At 37.3% G+C, this 19,656-nt stretch overlaps 1 protein-coding gene across 1 annotated transcript in view; it reads right to left on the reverse strand.

Annotated features, from left to right (window-relative positions):
* Positions 1-2,100: 2,100 nt before the first annotated feature.
* The window catches only part of LOC140148234 (urocanate hydratase-like), a 33,089-nt gene continuing 15,533 nt past the window's right edge, over positions 2,101-19,656 (reverse strand). Inside the window, exons 11-18 of the mRNA XM_072170105.1 lie at positions 19,476-19,655; positions 18,418-18,515; positions 7,990-8,065; positions 7,279-7,400; positions 6,650-6,720; positions 5,822-6,020; positions 3,967-4,148; positions 2,101-2,508 (exon numbers count right to left, since the gene is read on the reverse strand). Coding sequence (XP_072026206.1) covers positions 2,368-2,508; positions 3,967-4,148; positions 5,822-6,020; positions 6,650-6,720; positions 7,279-7,400; positions 7,990-8,065; positions 18,418-18,515; positions 19,476-19,655 — 1,069 coding nt within the window. The 3' untranslated portion in view covers positions 2,101-2,367. The remainder of the gene's footprint in view (positions 2,509-3,966; positions 4,149-5,821; positions 6,021-6,649; positions 6,721-7,278; positions 7,401-7,989; positions 8,066-18,417; positions 18,516-19,475; position 19,656) is intronic.

Consider the following 19,656-nt stretch of genomic DNA (forward strand, 5'->3'; position numbering starts at 1 on the left):
GACAAGTAAGATATGTATATTATAGGGCAAGGACTACAACTACTGTACCGGAAATTTTATTTCAGCACAGACAACAGAAAACCAATATTTGATCAATAAATCAATAACTACTTGCTTTGAGTTGCTGAATTTTCAGTACAGTAGTTGTAGTCCTTGCCCTATAACATACATATCTTACTTGTCACCAACGTATATAATTTTTGAGAAAAATGCTAAAATAGGCATAAAATTGACCAGGGGTGTAGTACCCCCTTAATGTACCGAAACTCTGCACACTGGTACCGCTTCAGCATTGTAAAGCATTTCGGAAGTTGATTGACCTGATCGAAAATGGTTTTAGCATAAGCAACTGACTGTACAAAGTAATATTGAATACTAAATTCAAGCCGTTGAATATAATTTGTTCCATTATATTTATAAAGCCATTTCCACCAAACATTTAATGACATACAAAATTAGTGGACATGATGCAGGTCTAGAAATTCAGCCATAGTCCTGATTGTGGTAAAGATTCTATGCAGGTCATTATTTACTGTACAGGAGGTGTAATTCTTTATACATATTAACATTTCAAACACTTTTAATACTGAACTGATGATACCCACTTGCCTTATGTGTATCTTTGAAATATTTAATAAAATAGAGCCTCATCCCAAAATGGGCACCGATGACTACACACATACATGTATGTGACCATCACATTGAAACCCAATGAGTACACTCATTTCCATCACACTGAAATGGCAGATGGTCTCAAAAAATGAAATTTGATCTTTCTATATCAAGCAAAAGAACTCACCATTTGATGTCAGATGTAAGATTCATATTTTCTTCTTTTATTTTGTACAAACATATTTTGATGATTATCTTTATTACAAGTGTGCTTCTAACTTTTAAATGTGTGCTTCTTAACGATTGTTGTGTATCAATGTGATGGGTCACATACAAGTACATGTATTGGTAAGGGAAACGGATACTTTTTTACTTTGGTAAATTTGGAAGACGCAATATAATTGCTTTCACTGAACCATGTTAAAAATTGTACATGATGAGTAACAAAGCTATTTCAGATGCATTACATATTTGAAGATTGTACATTGCATAGTAAAATAAATGTTAAAGATATAGTTTCTATAGTTTAGTGTACTTAGTAAATGAAGAATACTGACAAATATTTGTAAAATTCAAAGGCACTTTCACTTTCACTTTCAAGGACATAAAATTCATAATTGATGCATATAATACTGTATTTGATACATTGTAATGTTTACAAACAAAATCCCTTTCAAGAAAAAAAAAAGTTGAAGAAAATGAGCTCACAGGCTGGAGTACACTTTCTTTCTTGATAAAGAGACAATATATGTGACGTGTCATGTCAAAAGGAGACACTTTTGGGCAGGTTATGAATTTTGAGGTTTTTACATATCTTAAATATACAGATATTATGCTCCACAACGTCGTTTTCCCCAATGAAATTGGACATTCCTAAGCGAAGATATAGCGTTTGGAAGTTATGGTATTATAAAATTGGAAATTGAGATATCGGCCTTCAAAAATATTATTGACAATGTTGAGAGTAGGAATTAACTTGAAAAATGTCTCAAAAAATACAAGATGCCAGTTATATTCCGGTCTGAAACTATCAGATAATATTTTTAACATCACAAACCGAAATTGTGAAAAAATCAGCCACCGGCAGATTTTTGGCTATTTCTCCGTTTACGATCCTGCCCAAAAGTTGACATGACATGTCACATTTGACAATACATTATATTTCAATACATCTGGTGAATACATTATCTTTGATTTCTAGTTTCATTTTATGGTAACATTTCATACCATAAATGACAGACATCCACAACAACATTCTAAACCCACAACTTCTGCCCTGTCCACATTGTCTACAAGTGAAGTTATGAGGCAGATCTCTTGGAATTGATTATGGTATCTCATCTCATCTCATCTCACAGGCTGTGTCACCCACTGTCGGATGTAGCCCTCCTCAAGTAGCTTCCATTTGCTTCTGTTCTGTGCTTCTCTTGCCCAGGTTGTGCCCAGATAGGATGTGAGATCATCACGCCATCTTCGTTTTTTTGTTGTTGTTTTTTCGATTATGGTATATACAAGGGTAAAGGTTACAGTCTATTGTTGGCTTCCATGTGAAAAACATGTCCAATTTATCTCTGAATACCCTCTTCTTCAAGATTTCAGGGTATCTGATATGGTATTGTGACTTTTGTTGTTGGCTTCTGCAAGGAACACACATTTATCTAATCTCTGAATGCCTACTTCAACAGGTCAGGATCCTGGACATCGTGAGGCATTTTGACTTTGAGTTTATTGTTTCTGCAAGGATGAGACATTTATCTAATCTCTGAATGCCCTTTTCAAGAGATCAGGATCCTGGACATCATGAGGCATTGTGACTTTGAGTTTGTTGTTGGCTTCCATTGCATGGCAAATGGTCTCCTGTGCTTTACTATTTCCTGACCAGCTTCTACGACACACCTGCAAAATAGGACAAAGGGGAACAAATACAAATATTGATTTGACTTTCACATAACAATTCTTTCCTTGACTTTTTGATGTTTTTTGATGTTTACTTTATAAGAAATTAAAACTAGAGGCATGTTTGCTATCAGTTTGTTATAAGATAGACAATTATTGAATGGAAAACTGCAAATACATAGTTAATACATCTTAAAGTGGCATCTGCATATGCTTATTTACATATCGACTGTTTATTGAATGCAAGACAGTCAAATGGGCTTAATGAATGCATTTTAAACAATGAGTTCAACTGATATGAGCTGTAGTTTTGTTTAAAATAATATGAACACTAAACCTGTGATAAAACTTTGAACACTTTTATTTTGACATTCAAATTGTCTGATCTGATACCAGTGACATGGGTTCTGTCTGACACTTGAACAACATTGTATTTTGTGTAACAGTAAATGTCGTGCATTTAGCAGGTAGCTCTGCTCAACTGCAGAAGAACTTGCAAATACATTGACAATGACACATATAATCACATTGTTGGACCACTCATAAACTAAAGATTAGACAAATTTTTTTGGTATATTATCTGGGATATCATCTAAGGACACACACAAACTTGAAAAATATGATGTGATGTGATGTATAATATGTGACACGATCTGGTCCATGGGGGCCAAAGGCGGCAAATTTGAAACTGAGATAAAGGGAAAAATATGGAGTAAAAAACAATAAAATACATAAGAAAATAGACATCAAAAACTTCATAACTTTAGAACCAAGTGTGCTGGACCTTTGGTGTTTTCAGTAAATGATAGCCTATTATATGTATAATGTAATAATTACAGTAACTCGTTTTTCAAAAATGCCTCCTTTGGCCCCCATGGACCAGATCGTGTCACATATAAGAGATAGCAAGTTCTGGTTAAAAGGACAGCCATTTCTGGATTAGTTACTCTATCTACCATGATCTCCATACATCACAGTAAGGTCATACCAGAAGTGATTGAGAGCTCACTGGGGATCAACCCTGGAACCAGTTGTGCAAATGCCATACAAGCGATATTGTCTTTGGATAACTTGATGCTATACCTTGGTCACCTCAAGTTCCATAGTGACATCGATGCTTTATATTATGGTTACGCTGCAAGCGACAAACCACCCTTGTAGGTGTGCGTGTACACTCTGTGCAATTAAATTTATGTGAGCAATTCAATACCATAACCAGAAATATGCACCTATTTCACTACCATACTTTAGGCAAACCAATGTATAGTCTTATATTTCCCAAGTTGATTTGATATAGATACTGAAAATCAATACGTCACCCAGTAACTAACACAACAGACCAACTAACTGGATGAAGATTAGTATGATGAGACAATTACTGTGCAATCTTATTTAGGAAAACAAGCATCTGCCTTCAACCCCAGTCAAAATCAAAAGTCAAGCATTGATAATACATACCCCATTTGAGACATCCCAATTAAGCATCATCTTGGCTCTCTCCCCAGCTTCTTCACTGCCATCAAGCACCATACCAAATCCTCCATTCATCACTTCTCCCCAGCCGACACCACCACCATTGTGTATAGCAACCCATGTGGCACCTCGGAATGAATCGCCAATCACATTCTGAATGGCCATATCTGAAACAAAATTGGTATCAACAATGTTTACTCACAGTTTATCTCATGGTGTTTTCTACCTTATATGGAAGCAGATTGTCCAAGCATTCCAATTCCAAGTTTATAGTTGAATTTAATTTATTGCTCTTAACATTTTGGATATTAGAGGCACATAATATATGAAGAGCTTAGTTTCAAAACCCCTTACATCCACTTGCCCATTTTTGAGAACACGTCAAAAAATCATCAAAAAAATCACTGATATATAGGGGTTTTCAACAAAAGCATCCTACCCAAGCATCCCGCCAAAAACTGCTTTTGTTGCAAACCCCCATATATCAGTGATTTTTTTGATGATTTGTTGATGTGTTCTCAAAATTGGGCAAGTAGATGTATGGGGTTTTGAAACTAAGCTCTTCATATATATATAACAGTGGCCAAAAGAACATAAACAGTACATGCTCTTGTGGTGGTACATCAACCTTTTTGCTCATAAAATCTAAACTAAACATATCTTGGGCCTAAAATGAACTGGGCAAATTTGCAACACATCCTGCAAAAGGGCCCCTTCATAAAATGTATAACAAGGTTTGCTTCAGTAGGATGGGAGTTATACCTTTAACAACTGTGTGGTCCCCAAGTATATCGTGGCACAAAATATTTCTGGAAGGACAACAGGGCTCTTCAAAATAATGGGTTTGTAATTAATGCTTTGTTTATCTAATGTGCAGTTTGTTTATATCTACTTTTCAGTCCATTACTGAAATATACCACTACCTCTCTTAAGGAATGGGATATTAACATTTAGCGACGTTTTCACATATTTTTTTGCAGGAGCTGAGAGTATATCAGACCTATCTAATTGCATTCTGAATACGAGGAATGTCCTTCTGATATCAAATAATTTTGATTTTTTGAAATTCGCGATATAATACAAAAAAACACGATATAATACAAAATTTATGACAAATTACTAAAATTTGATATTTTTAAATTTTTGATATTTAACAGTCCTTGATGTAAACTTTATAAATCTAATGATATGTACTGAAAGTGTATGTAGCTGGGATGAAAAGCTGACGATCAATTGAAAATTTTGACCTTTCATATTATTGATACACATTTTTTTCCCAAAAAGACCCAATTTTTTTTGGTGTTTTGGGAAAAAAATCCATATCTTTCTTCCCAGCTACATACACTTTAAATACATATCATTAGATTTATAAAGTTTACTTCAAGGACTCTTAAATATCAAAAACATCATTTTTTAATCATTTGCCATAAAATGCGTATTATATCGCGAATTAAAAAAAAAATTATTTGAAATCAGAAGGACATTCTTCGTATCCAGAATGCAATTCGATATGCCTGATGTTCTCTCATGTCCCACAAAAATACTGTCCACACGTCCATACCCCATCCCTTAATTGAACACTTGCTAAATTACTATAAAAGCCTAACATCTGGTCCTACATTTGCACTTGTATGTTTAATTTCATACATTTATATGTGGCTTTGGTTCATTCCCTTTTCCTCACTTGCTACGCATTTTATTTTTCAAGTTTTTGTTAAACTGTTGTCGTGTATGAAAACCAAATAAAATGAAAATGATGACAAAATAATTCTTGATTAAGATATCAAATTGAATATGGAAACAAAAATCAGTTTCAAAATATAATAGTTCCAAAATCTACCTGCACAGAATGCTGATCCATCATAGATGTTAGACGTCTCTCGAAATGGGCTGTCTGTCCCACTGACATCATGATGATCACGACTGATGACAACAGGGGCTCGAAGCTTACCCTCATGGACTGCCTTATTGAATGCAGTAGCTATGGCAGCACGACCTTTCTGGTCCGAGTACAGGATTCTAGCCTGAGATCCTACCACCTGGGAGGGGAAATGTTAGTCCATAGTTAATATCTGTTAGAGTGTAATGTCACTTAACACTGGTAAATATCAACAAAATGGTCATGTGATACAATCACACCAATCAAATGAAACAAATCTGTGGAGTTGCATAATTTCAAATATGTATGGACTTATACTAGGTTTCCTTATCACAATTTTTTTGACAAATTGAGCCAGATTTTTAATTTTGTTCAAATGAATGATTCACTTCCAATAAGCCATCATGATTGGCTCCTTGGCAGGCAACATCAAGAATTTACAGAATGTTGTGATTTAGGCATTACAAACCCTGTAGCATACAGTATATCAATTATGATTGCCAAATTGTGGAATTTGCCAAATGTGGACCTTTTTCTGAAAAAAATAATTGCTTATATCCAAAAAATGGATTTGTCCCCTAAAAATGCAGTTTGACATTTTGACGCAGAAAAGTGGTCCATTTTGTTATTTTTTTGTGTGTAATTCAGATTTTCTTGGCCACATTTAAACTTTTTTCCCTGCAAAGGTGACTTAATGTCTATGGGGTCATGACACTACATGTGATACCCAAAGTATGGATACCAAAATGTGTTGTCATCTGACAATAGTTTCATATATCGTTTCCTCACCATTTGGTGCTTTTCCGCTTCTTTAATCCAACGAATGTTGTCTTCATACTGTTGTTTGGTATTGTCTGGAACTAAAACAAGACACATAGGCATCATATAAAAGCAAGATATACAACTAAATTGGCCAGACATAATTTAATATGCTAATGAGTGAAATCGGTGCGTGTGTAAATTTTGATCCCTGTATAACCCTATGGGTCATTTCAGGGGTCATGGGGTCATTTGGAGGATCATAGACTCAAAATAACACTTGCTTACCACCTTTTTTGGATTCAGGAGGTCAAATTAATAAAGATACCTAGGTTATCAACTTTTACTTACAAATGCCTTACGTACCTGAATTATGGAAATTTCGTCTAGTCTATGATGCAATCCCTTAGCTAGTACTAGAAAGACCATTAAACTTAAGACATATTGAATCTAATACTTCAATGTTCACTGAGTACTTCTGGCTTAGTGGTCAAAGGGTTGCTCTAAATATCCAAAGGTAAGAATCCGGTCAAGTGCAAATTATATATCCTAATCAAGTAAAGTACTGTGCAGTATTCAAATAGTTTCTTGCAAGTTTGCAGAAAACTGAGGGGCAAATATGTGAACATATTGCTTTTCTAACATGACTTGTTACTAACCTCCTTCCTTGATGAGATCCTCCAGTACTGTGGTAGCTATCTCATCTGTTGTAGTCAGATCATTATGGTCTGCTGAAGTACATACCCAACGGAATGGTCCAAAGCCCATGGAGAAAATGTCACTAGAACACATAATAAATGATGAATAGTTGAAATTGCTCTTTTTTCTAAAACTAAGTGGGTATGTATGTTGATACATTTTGTATTATATTAATGCGGAAACATTGTTCAAACATTTCAGGGTGCACAGATAGCAAATCATATCATGCTTCTCAGCTATCATTAATTGGCAACTATCTCTATCCTGTTATTAAAATTTCATATTTATTCTCCCTACTCAATGCTCTCCTCGAATAAGTGCCCCTGCCTTATTTTTATGAATATAAAAAACAGTGTAAATACCATGCAAGAGTCAAGTAATGGTCCAAATTGATTGGAATTCAAGCTATGCTGTTAATTTCCGATCTTCACTTCTAATATGGTGTGTGTGGAATTCATGGAATATCCCATTTCATATATCATTCAAGATTCATACACATCTAATCATGTTTGCATTTTGGGTGGTAAATGCTTGCAACTAATTGGAAGAACTAAAACACTGTGAAAAAACAATAACAACATGTTGATATGGTCAACAACATGAATAATGGACAACTACATTTTACCATCTTTATTTATCAGACTAAAAATGACCTACAATACTGTACATACCCCATAATGTCTTGTACATATGATGGGTATCTAAATCGATTTCCTGATGTATCGCCAGCTTTGGACACTTCAGCACCTACAATATAAAGATAAATGTTTTCACAATACCATAATTTTGCCATTACCTTCAAATGTTGTAGACTTTTCAAATTCACATGAAGTCTTAGCAAGTTACTTGATCAAATCAAATGTAATCAGTGGCATAGATTTCTTTTTGACATGGGGAAATGGGGTTGGGAAAAATTTCTTGAAGTATTAGACCGTCAGGAGAGAGACATTTTGGTAGACGAACGAGGTACCAATATCTGACCACAGACGTGTGTAGGGGTTCACTTGAAATTAATGGAATGGCGTGTCTGCCGGGTTCCATCCACTGCGTGTGCCCCAGGGGACCCTCCAAATAGCTAGAAAAATAGGTTCAGGGTAGATGAGCGCGGTACCATTCAAAACCAGCACCATAGTGTGCGCAACGCTCTCCATATATCAACATCACAAACGGCAGACATTTTAACTTCTGCAAAAGGTCTGTCAGACCCCCCAGACCCCCCTGAAAATCAGCCAAACATAGATAGGGAAGGTACCACTTGGGAAAAATTCCAAATGATTGAGTGTGGTGTATAGAATACTAAATGGATAATAACAGACACATAGTCCCCTGCACTATCGGTATCAGACACCCTAAAAGTACCGCCGACCCCCCCTCCTTGCCAACTATCCTAGGCTAGATATTGTCGATACCACTCAAAAATTATCTTAAATGAACAAACATAGTTCATAGAACACAAAATAGGGTATGACAGACATTTTGTCTGCTGCAATACCTAAAACAGACACCCCAAAATGGACCCCCACCTCCAGATTGCCAACTAGCCCGGGCTAGATATTGTCGGTTATGCGGTACTTATGCATTGAACCATAGATGTCAAAGAAAGGCTGATCACTCGCACCTGTAAGATTAGTATCTTTGAAAAGAACGGCATTGTATTCAATCTATGTTTGCTGACATACACAGGTGATTAGTGCAATCTGCTTGTAGTGCAGGGGATCTTTTCAAAAATGTATTCATCTATAGCTATGGCAGTTGTTATCCGATTATTACGTCACTTCTACGGCGAATACATGTTCATTCTAAAACCAGTATTGGTAACTGTCCAGGTAAGCTGTTTATTTTCCTTACTGTTATATTAAATTTAAATATAATATGTATGTCTATAATAATTATTATAAAGCTATTATTGGTGATTAGTGGCCTAATTGACAAGTCTATGCCAAGTACATGTGACAGTCCTAGAGCACATGGCCTGCAGCAACTATAGATTACGTAACGCATTGTTCCTTTGATGCTAATTTGATTTTGCGACAGGCTATTCATAAAAGTGGTACCATTGTTTCAAACAAATAGATTCGTATGGGGTCTGAAGTGTATAAGGGAGGCTTTAGCTGTCGAAGTACACTTCTTTAGCACCCATCTGACTTTAGGTAATATATTTAAATAAATTGAATGCTCTTGCTGATATATTATACATCGGAATGTATTAAGACAGTTTTTATACCAATTGTTTTGCACTTTGTTAGATTTTTAGGTTTATCTCCGGGGACTCTACGTACCAAAGGCAAGACAATCTAAAAAGCTGGGTTATCATGGTTATAGAAAGTTGTTGCTGGTCACTTTTATTGAAGCTCTGAGGTAGTTTAATTTTGGTAAGTTTTGCATCTTTTGGCATACTCTCCTATATTTTATGAATGAATGTGCTATCACCATAAGTCATATCTTATCTTCGTATGTCATATGTAACATCATTTCGCACAGATACATTCAAATTATATTAATATTTTAGATCAGTCTTATCCAAATTTCTCAGATGTTACCTTTTATTATATTTATTTCACATACCAGGTCCAGACATTTTTGATGCCTGCAGTCTATAACAAAAATGGCAGATGAAACCCCAGGCCGTAATTCACAAATGGTAAGTAAAATGTTTTGCATTTCAATTGGTATGATTTTCATCAAAGCAAATAATCTAAGAGTTGGAATTGGAAAACCCCACTTGGGGCCAGTTAATATTTTTGGGAACATCCTGATTATGTTGCAAAACCGAAGCGCACATGACTTTTTATTTTAATCGCATTGTGCAGCTTTGGAATCAGCTGCCTTTGTCTACAAGGACAGCCGGTTCCTTGTCTTCCTTCAAATCCGGGGTGGTTGAATTTTTGAATTCTCATTTTACTCAAAATTTTTGTTCTTTGAAAACATGCTCTTGGAGCTCTTACTGCAGATGCTCGAATTGCAGGCTTATTTAATTTGGGATGGGGCTGTGATGGTTTTTTTCCTCCCAATAATTTATTTCAGAAATCGAAAGGTGGGATGGTCCTAGAGGTGATTTTGCACCTGTTTGTCCCATTCTTTTCGCTGGCATGTTATTCTTTACTTTGTCTTGATTATTAGTATGTGCAATATTTATATAATATATTTATCTTTGTAATTGTATATGAGCCAGTGATGAAGCATAATAAATAAATAAAATAAATAATAATAAATAAATGTTTTAGGGTCATCTCAGGAACCTAAAAAAGTTGGGTTGGTTTAGTCCTTGGGGAATGCACAGGATGTGCCTCTAGCTCCCCGAGTATTATTAAAACATATTTTCTGTTTCAGGATATTGAAACTGGGATTGAGGAAGACCGTCATGAGTTAGATAATCAACCACCGTCCATCTGTACCATTTGCAAAAAAGGTTCTAATCTTCGAGAATTTGATGCTGAAAGATGGGAAACTGTTAAGAAAGCAGCTGTTAGCAGGTTACAACAAAGCACAGACAAATACAAAGACGTGACAAGAGAAATCCATTCATGTGTAGACTGGAGAAAATTGCATTATCATCCAAGACCATGCTACAAAAATTTCACTGCTACTAAAAAAAGATCAGCCAGTCAGGGTACAGATGACCCACCTGCTAAGAAGCCACAGACAAGAGAACGAAGCTCTCTTCCATCAAGTGATCCAAAAGGCTTGCTAAAAGGATCCTGCATCTTTTGTCCAGTAGCTAGAAAGACGGTGAAGGGGGAAGTAGAGAAACTATCGGACTGTCTGACCAAAACAGGGTGTGAGAAAATAATTTCAGCAGCACCATTCAGTACAAATGAGCGCATCAAAGCATTAGTAAGTGGTGGAATCGATTTAATTGCTAAAAAGGCTCAATATCACAAGTCCTGCCGCCGTGACTTCTTCAAGAAGATGGATTCTCAGGGAATTTCAGAACCGTCAGAAACTTCAAACAGAAAGTTGCACTCAGAAACATTCAACACAATTGCAGAGCTCATTCAAAATGATATCATATCCAATGGGCATGCAATGTTTATCTCATCACTGTATGATTTGTACAAGGCTGAATTTCTTGGCATTGGAGGAATAGAAGAAAACATTGTAAGCTATACAACGCAAGCTTTGACTAGAAAAATTCAAGATAAGTTTGGAGACAGAATATCGATCACGCTTTTCAACAAACATAAAGGGAACTTTGTGTACAGTTCATCTTTATCAGAGGATGAAGGAAGAGCATGTCTACAGAGTGAGAAAGAGAAGTACCAAACACTTGTAAGGAATGCAGCTCTGTACCTAAGAAATGAAATTCTTCAGATGCCTAAGTGGAATACACCAACTCCAACATCTGCTGACACATTGCAGACCTGCTCTCCTGAGCTTCCAGATGACTTGATATTGTTTTTCAGGACCCTACTCAGTGGTCTTCGCAAATCTAGCAGTGATGCTAACAAGAGCAATGTGGACAGAAAAGTCATGGCAATGTCATCTGATGCGGTGTTTAATGTATCACGAGGTTCAGTTCGTCCATGGAAGCAGACAGCACTTGGTTTGGGCATAGGAACACTGACAGGATCTGCGTTGGTTCTTCGGATTCTTAACCGTCTAGGACACAGCTTGAGTTATGATGAAGTTAAGTCATTAGAAACAGAGTTTGCATTTTCAGCCAATGACAATGAGTGTGAAGCACCAGATGGTATCAAATTGCAACCAGACCTTGCAACAGGACTTGCATGGGATAATTACGATGTGAACATGGAGACCCTAGATGGGAAAAATACCCTACATGCAACGGTTGGTATTTGTTACCAAAGTGTGACCACAGAAGGAAATGGGACGGCTCAAATTGCTACAGTGCGCAGTGGAAAGAGTAGACGGAAGTTTGTTGGTGGTCACGAGCGAGACATTCCACCAATGCACAGACAGCTGAATCAAGCGAAGTTTGAAATGAGAGCATTGGACAATCAACAGGAAGTTGCGGCAACTGGTTTTCAACGCATGGTTGATTTCTATTGGTTAATGCTATTCCAAGTTATACCACAGCCACTGTTCGTTGGATTCTTTTCACAGTTCGTACACGATGACCTACCAAAGCAGAAAATTTGTTATATGGATCCCATTCCTTTACCTCCAACAAGAAATGATGTCGTTCGTGAAACCATGAAGAGAAGTATACAAGTTGCTACAGAAACAAAGCAGAATTATGCTGTTGTCACGTATGACTTAGCAGTCGCCTTGAAGGCCTTTTCCATTCAGTCCCTAGAGGCACCAATGTTTGATCGTCTTCTGATTATGTTGGGCAACTTTCACATTGAGTTAGCTTTCTATGGTGCCGTAGGAACGTACATCAACGAATCTGGTGCTGAGTATATCTTGAGTGAGAATGGCATACTGGCAGAGGGCTCACTCAATGGGTTCCTACGAGGAAAATACTACAACCGATGTTCCCGAGTCCATGAAGTTCTGGCTGTAGCAATGGAGAGGAAACTATATGCGAGTTTTCTGTCAAGTCTTCCATGTGAAAAGAAGGATGCGATGTGTAGATGGCTGCAAGAGTCCACAAAAGATCATAATGAGATGATCCAGTCCCTAGAAGCAGACCAGATGTTTAAGGACCATTTGAGTGACTACGAGAAGTTCTTCTCTGACGTGATGAAAGGAGGAATGGGGTCAACTGCTCAGTACTGGTGTACATACATCTACTTGATCAACCGGGTGCACCGAGACCTGATGCGAGCAGTACGGATGAATGACATTCAGGCATACATTGCCATACTCCCTACAGTCATTGATGTGTTTTTTGGTCTTAATCGTCCAAATTATGCTCGTTGGGGAGTGCTGTACCTGGAGAAACTCAGATCAGCAAAACCACAAATCCGCTCGATACTACAGAAGGGAGCTTTTTCTATACGGAGAACATCTAAACACTTCTCTAGGACTGCAGTAGACATGACACTTGAGCAAACCATCAATAGGGACGCAGCATCACCAATGCGGGGCATTGTGGGATTTCACAACAACTTCAATGCAATACAGCGCTGGTGTGTTACCTCAACACAAAGAGGAATGATGGTCACAGAGTTAAGACGACTAACAGGGCTTCAACCAGAGGAGCAACCCAGATCTCAGCTTCACTCTAGCAGAATTGAGAAGGATAATCACCAAATTCAGGTTATCCAAGATGCACTGACAGAGTCCTGTGACCCATTCTCGGAACCTGCAGCTTCATCACAAAGTCTGTTGAACATCGCTACAGGGAAAGTTGCCTCCATAGCAACTCAGAAGTACCTCAGTGAATCGTTAGCAAATGGCCATGAACGTCAAAAGAAGTTCAAAGAAGAGTGTGCTAAAGATAGCTCAAGATTTCTGAAGCCAATCAAAAGAAGAAAAGTCCAAAACTTTGCTAGTGGAAATATTAGACCTCAGAAGTCATCTGCTGCAGCAAAATACACCTCAGCAGTTGTTAGTCAGAGGGATAGCTTCATTCGAATGATTGTCGTCATTTCGGAAACAACACCCAACTTCAACTTCCGCAACGTCTTAAGCTATCCGATCACAGATGTCCCACTATCCATCAGTCAACCGGATGGTTCAAGGGTGAAAACAGCAAAAAGTGCACTGTTACAGAAGTTGGAAACAATGCAAGAGTGTGTAAAAAGCCTGCCACACATTGATGTCACAGCTATCGACGGAGGGCTACTGTTACATTCGTTTCTGTCCGCGATAGGCACCATCTCTACATACGGCAATTTGGCTAGACGTCTGCTGGGGAATGTATGTAGCTTTCCTGGCAAAGAGGTTCATGTGCTGTTCGATAAGTACCTTTCTTCTTCTCTGAAGGAAAGCGAGAGAAAACTGCGTGGTGCTGATGACCAGCCATTTATCATCACTGGAAGCGATCAATCCCCCAAGCAGAGCTGTAAAAGGCTGCTGCAGAATGGCATGTTCAAGGATGAATTGGCCAAATTCCTACTTGTTGAATGGCAGAAGGAGCAGTATGGTCCAATCATGGGAAGTAAAACTCTGGTTGCTTCCTATGGAGGAGAGTGTATACGCATCAAGTACAATCAAGCAGATGGAATGATGAGTGTGGAACATCCACCTCAATTTCAAGGAAATCATGAGGAAGCAGATACTCTGCTTGCATTCCACACGGCTCAAGTTCCTGGAAGTGTATTGGTTCGAGTATCCGACACTGATGTATTTGTGATACTTATAGGTATGCTTGGTAGATATCTTCTGGAGGGTAAACCTTTGAAGTCGGTTGTTGCAGACTGTGGTCTTAAAAATAGTCGACGCTACATTGACATTACAAGAATTGTCAATAGCTTAGAGATCAAGCAAGCAGGACTTGCAGCAGCACTACCTGGTCTTCATGCCTTCACAGGTTGTGATTTTACAGCAGCCTTCTACAAAAGGGGCAAGATCAAACCACTGGATTTACTGGAGAAGGACAATGATGGAAGGTTAATCAAGTTCTTTCAGGACCTAATTTCCAGAGAAGAACCAAACCAAGAGCTAGCAGAAGAGTATGTTTGTTCCATGTATGCTGTGAGAGATGCTAGAGATGTTAATGAGGCCCGGCACATCAAGCTTGTACAGATGACTGGAAAAATAAATAAGGTGAGTAACCTGACTGAAATCAAATGGACTGTATTGATCATTCTGTAGTGCAGTGATAGAAGTCAAAATTTTGGAACACAATTTTGTTGCAAGTTCTTTTCCCCTGGGACCTATGGAATGGAAGAGTTTGTTAAAAATCACTTACTATAATTGGATCGATACTGGCGTGTAAATGCTTTTGAGTCAAAATGAAGTTATGAAATGTATAATAAAAGATTGTGCCCAAAAAATTCACAAATGTAACAGCAATCATCTAGTACTAATTAACCTACAAGTAATCATTTTATTCTTTCTTGTTTTATCATTTCAGGAAAACCCCATGGAGAACATCAAAAAGGTAGATTGTGCGCTACTGCCCCCTTGTAAGAAAACGCTCATCAACAAACTAGCCAGAGCACATTTTGTTAGCATATTCTGGGGGAATGCCGACTCTTCAGTGCCAGATCATGACTTGGACCCTGCACAGTATGGGTGGAAGCTGGAAGATGGTCACTACACGTTTGATTGGTTTCCTGGGTCAGCTGTACCAGAGGAGCTTTTTGTAGAACCTAACAATGACAGACATGATGAGCAGCCTGTAGTAGACGAGGAGTTTGATAATGACGATGAGCTTGATGAGGACAATGTTGACATCGACGATGTCTCTGGACCAGAATGGACTGATGATTCAGACAGTGAGAATGATTTGTAAGGCCTAGAAATGTTTAATCTAGAAACTTTAATATTATGGATATTTTAGAAATATTCATGAAACAATATGTTCTCAAAATAGTAAATGATATCAAATCTTTCTTTCATTATTGTAATTGCATTTTTGTTATCAATTCTGGTTGCAACATTCAAACACATGCAAAAATGAATAGGAAATAAAATTCCTTGTGTACATGCAAGCAAACATTTGTTTTCGGACCTATAAGTGAAACAAGTGTTTATTAGTTAAATCAAAATTTATATCAAAGCAGCAATATTATGATTGATGCAAAGCGTTCTTTGATACTAGCTGTTACTGTCAATTTCTGAAAGTTGCACTGAATGTTTGGCTTTATTTATATGTATCTACCAAGTCTTCAAAAAGATATAATTGGAAATTGGAATCAGTCAACTAATATTTTGTGGTATAAGTTTTAGTTATCTCCTGGACTGAACAAAGAAAATCAAATAAAAGGTTCAGGATCTAATTTTATGAGCTCAACCTCAAATTGAGTTTGAAGATTGTGTACTTACATATTTACTTGTTTCGTGTCTAAGCAAAATTGTAATTGTATCAGCCAGCTATAGATACAGATGTACGAAGCCATTGCTCACCTTATTATTCCTTTTTGTGTTAACATTTTGCTTTTTATGCATTAACCATAATGAAGGGCATGATTTAAATTACAGGCCCAACGGTGTTAAAACCATGCTCACAAACACTCAAAGGGATACATGCATTTTAACTGATCAATATTCAAAGTAACACTGATAGTTGTATATGCATTTTGTCATTTCTAAAAAGAAGCCATTCGTGCTCAAATTTCTTATGTTTTTCTTCTTTTTAGGACGGTATTTCTGTCAGAACACTGTTTACTATTTTGATTTGAAACCTGGTTGAATGTTTTCAAATGTGTGTGTTTTAACAGCTAAAATGTCAGTTAAGACATTCTAGCATTCACATGACCATATGTTCCATTTTGTGCATCTCGTGTATCTTAAATATATGAGCACAGGACATTTTCAATGAGGTTTTTACTATCTACATTGTATACCTGAATTTACACATGCATATGTATATAATTTAAACTTTGGAAGCAACATGGGCCCTTAAGATGTTAAGGGAATTAAGATGTTCAGATTCTGATGCAAAGTGAATAACTGTATTAAAATCTTAAAAGCATGAAGTTCTTTGAAATGTTTGATAATTATGCTTTCTTTAGTATAAATTCTGTGGACATGACATCATGATAACACAAAACTAATTTGAAACAATTGTTTTTGAATTTAATTAAAACAGAATTTGCATTGAAGTTTCTTTTTGTACTTTGTACTTATTACTTATGTATATAGCCTGACCTTGTTAGTAAGATGGATGGGATGTCCATTTTAGGGGCAGGGGGTGTCTGGTATAATTATATTGTGCAGCAGATATTACCCATTGGGTGTTCAATGAAATGTGCTCGCTCATTTAGGATGCTTTTTGAGTTGTACCTACAATATATAGGCTGGCCTAGTTAGTAAGATGTGGTAGGGGTTCATTTTGGGGTGTCTGGTATCGGTATTGCAGCAGACAAAATGTCTGTCATACCCTATTTCGTGGTCTATGAAGTATGTTTGTTCATTTAAGATTATTTTTGAGTGGTATCGACAATATCTAGCCTAGGATAGTTGGCAAGGAGGGGGGGTCGGCGGTACTTTTAGGGTGTCTGATACCGATAGTGCAGGGGACTATGTGTCTGTTATTATCCGTTTAGAATTCTATACACTACACTCAATCATTTGGAATTGTTCCCAAGTGGTACCGTGTCCATCTATGTTTGGCTGATTTTCAGGGGGGCCTGGGGGTGTCTGACAGACCTTTTGCAGAAGTTAAAGTGTCTGCCGTTTGTGATGTTGATATATGGAGAGAATGCGCACACTATGGTGGTAGTTTTGAATGGTACCATGCTCATCTACCGTGAACCTATTTTTCTAGCTATTTGGAGGGCCCCCTGGGGCACACGCAGTGGATGGAACACGGCAGACACACCATTCCATTAATTTCAAGTGACCCCCTACACACGTCTGTGGTCAGATATTGGTACCTCGTTCGTCTACCAAAATGTCTCTCTCCTGACAGTCTATATGAATGCAGCACCTTTTATGTGCACGAAGCGTGCGGAATATTTTGGCATATTGAAGCTAAACTGGTGAAATATGGTTCCAAAATTGAATAAATCTGTGCAAAGCGTGCCAAAATTGGCACCAAATATGAGGGTAATTTGGTCAGAAACCCATATACATGATGCAACATTAGGGGGGATGATTGCATGGGACACCCTCCCCCCTATCAAAACAGTGGGGAGATTTATTTCCCCATCCCCCAGGGATATACAACTATGCAAAATATCCCAGTTATTAATAATCAGTTTATTGCTTTTCTTGACATACAACACTTTTGGATCACATCTTGTTGCAGATACTTCTTCTAAAGTTTCATAATGAATACATACTGATTTGTGTATGAGGCCTCAAAGTATTCTTATTGTCATATTTATCATACTTAAAGAATACTTCAAACTTTTCATCATCACACAAAAAGGTTCTTTATTATTTTCTCAAGATCAAAAAACAAATGTATCCTGCCACAGACTCAAATCCAGAACCTCGGATTTGGAAAACCGCACCACAACCACTTAGCCTATTATTATGACTGTAATTCATAACCACTAACTCAACTCTTGTTTCTATCATGAAAGGTTTGTCTAATTATCAATTAAAAATTTGAGCATAGCCTAGCCTGTACTTACCAGCTCTGCTTGCTTCCAATAAGAATGCATTACCGTAATCAAAGAAATACATGCCCCTATCAGCCAGTCTATTGATAGCTGTTATTTGTCTTCTCAAACTATGGAATCAAACAAATAACAATTGATTTTATAAACACTAGTTGCTATATTTGACATAATTAAAACACCGGGCACATAAATAAGTTATCAAATGCGGGACTTAATAATTACCATTTCTTGAAAGTGAAACTGAATATTTTTCATGCAAAACAATGCAGTAGTTCAGGAAAGTAGAAATAATACCCATAGAACAAACATCACAACTCTTATGCTGAGATGATTTTGTTGTTATTCAACAACCATTTATTACCCTATTTCATGCAAAGAGTATATTGAAAGAAGGAGACCAAACAGAGAGCAAGTATAAATATGATATGTGGTGCTAATTTTCAAGGGGGGTACTCACATATAAGGTAGACAAGGATATGCTGCTCTAGAGGGTCAAACATGGGTCCCGATTTGAGAAAAAAATCCCTAAACATGGGTCCCGTTTTGATAAAAATTGCCAAAAAAAGGTCAAATAAGCCAGGTCCAGTTTTGAAAAAAAATTGCCAAAAACTGTCAAATATACCATTTTTTAGGTAAAAAAATCCCCCAACATGGGTAGGAGTTTCAGAGTTCAGGCAGGACACCCTTGTCTAAATGTAATTTGAGTACCCCACAGGCTAATTTGAGGACAAGCTCTAAATAGGTGAATATTTTAGACTAAAACTGTTAAAAATCACCACTCATCATGAATGGTGAACTACCATGGTAAAACTGACATATGGGTTTTTCCACTGGCCGAAAAATTGGTAAGCGTTAAGGTAAATCAACTCACAAGTTTTTATTGTGCTGTGTTGTGTCGATTTGCAATACTGGTATAGACAGCTACACTGTGCTGGAGAGCAGAACCCCCTGTGTGTGATATACATGTAGAGCCTTACAGTTGAAACATACTTCTAAATAGTTACCTGCAACATGTCTGTGAGTTCTATCAACCTCCACAATGTGGAGAAGCATAAAAGATGGATACAAACCTTTCCTGAACTAAATTTTTGAAGCGGACTGTGTCTGAGGTCATGACCTGGTTAGCCTCTTCAAAAGACAGCTGCACTGGGTAATAACCACCATTGTACGGGTTGTGACAAGAGGTTTGGTCGGAGCCTAAGTCAACAAGGAGTTCACCTGTACTATCATATTCAGCAGCCATTCTCTCCC

The sequence above is a fragment of the Amphiura filiformis genome, chromosome 3 (assembly GCF_039555335.1).
Source record: "Amphiura filiformis chromosome 3, Afil_fr2py, whole genome shotgun sequence".
Lineage (NCBI taxonomy): Eukaryota > Metazoa > Echinodermata > Ophiuroidea > Amphilepidida > Amphiuridae > Amphiura > Amphiura filiformis.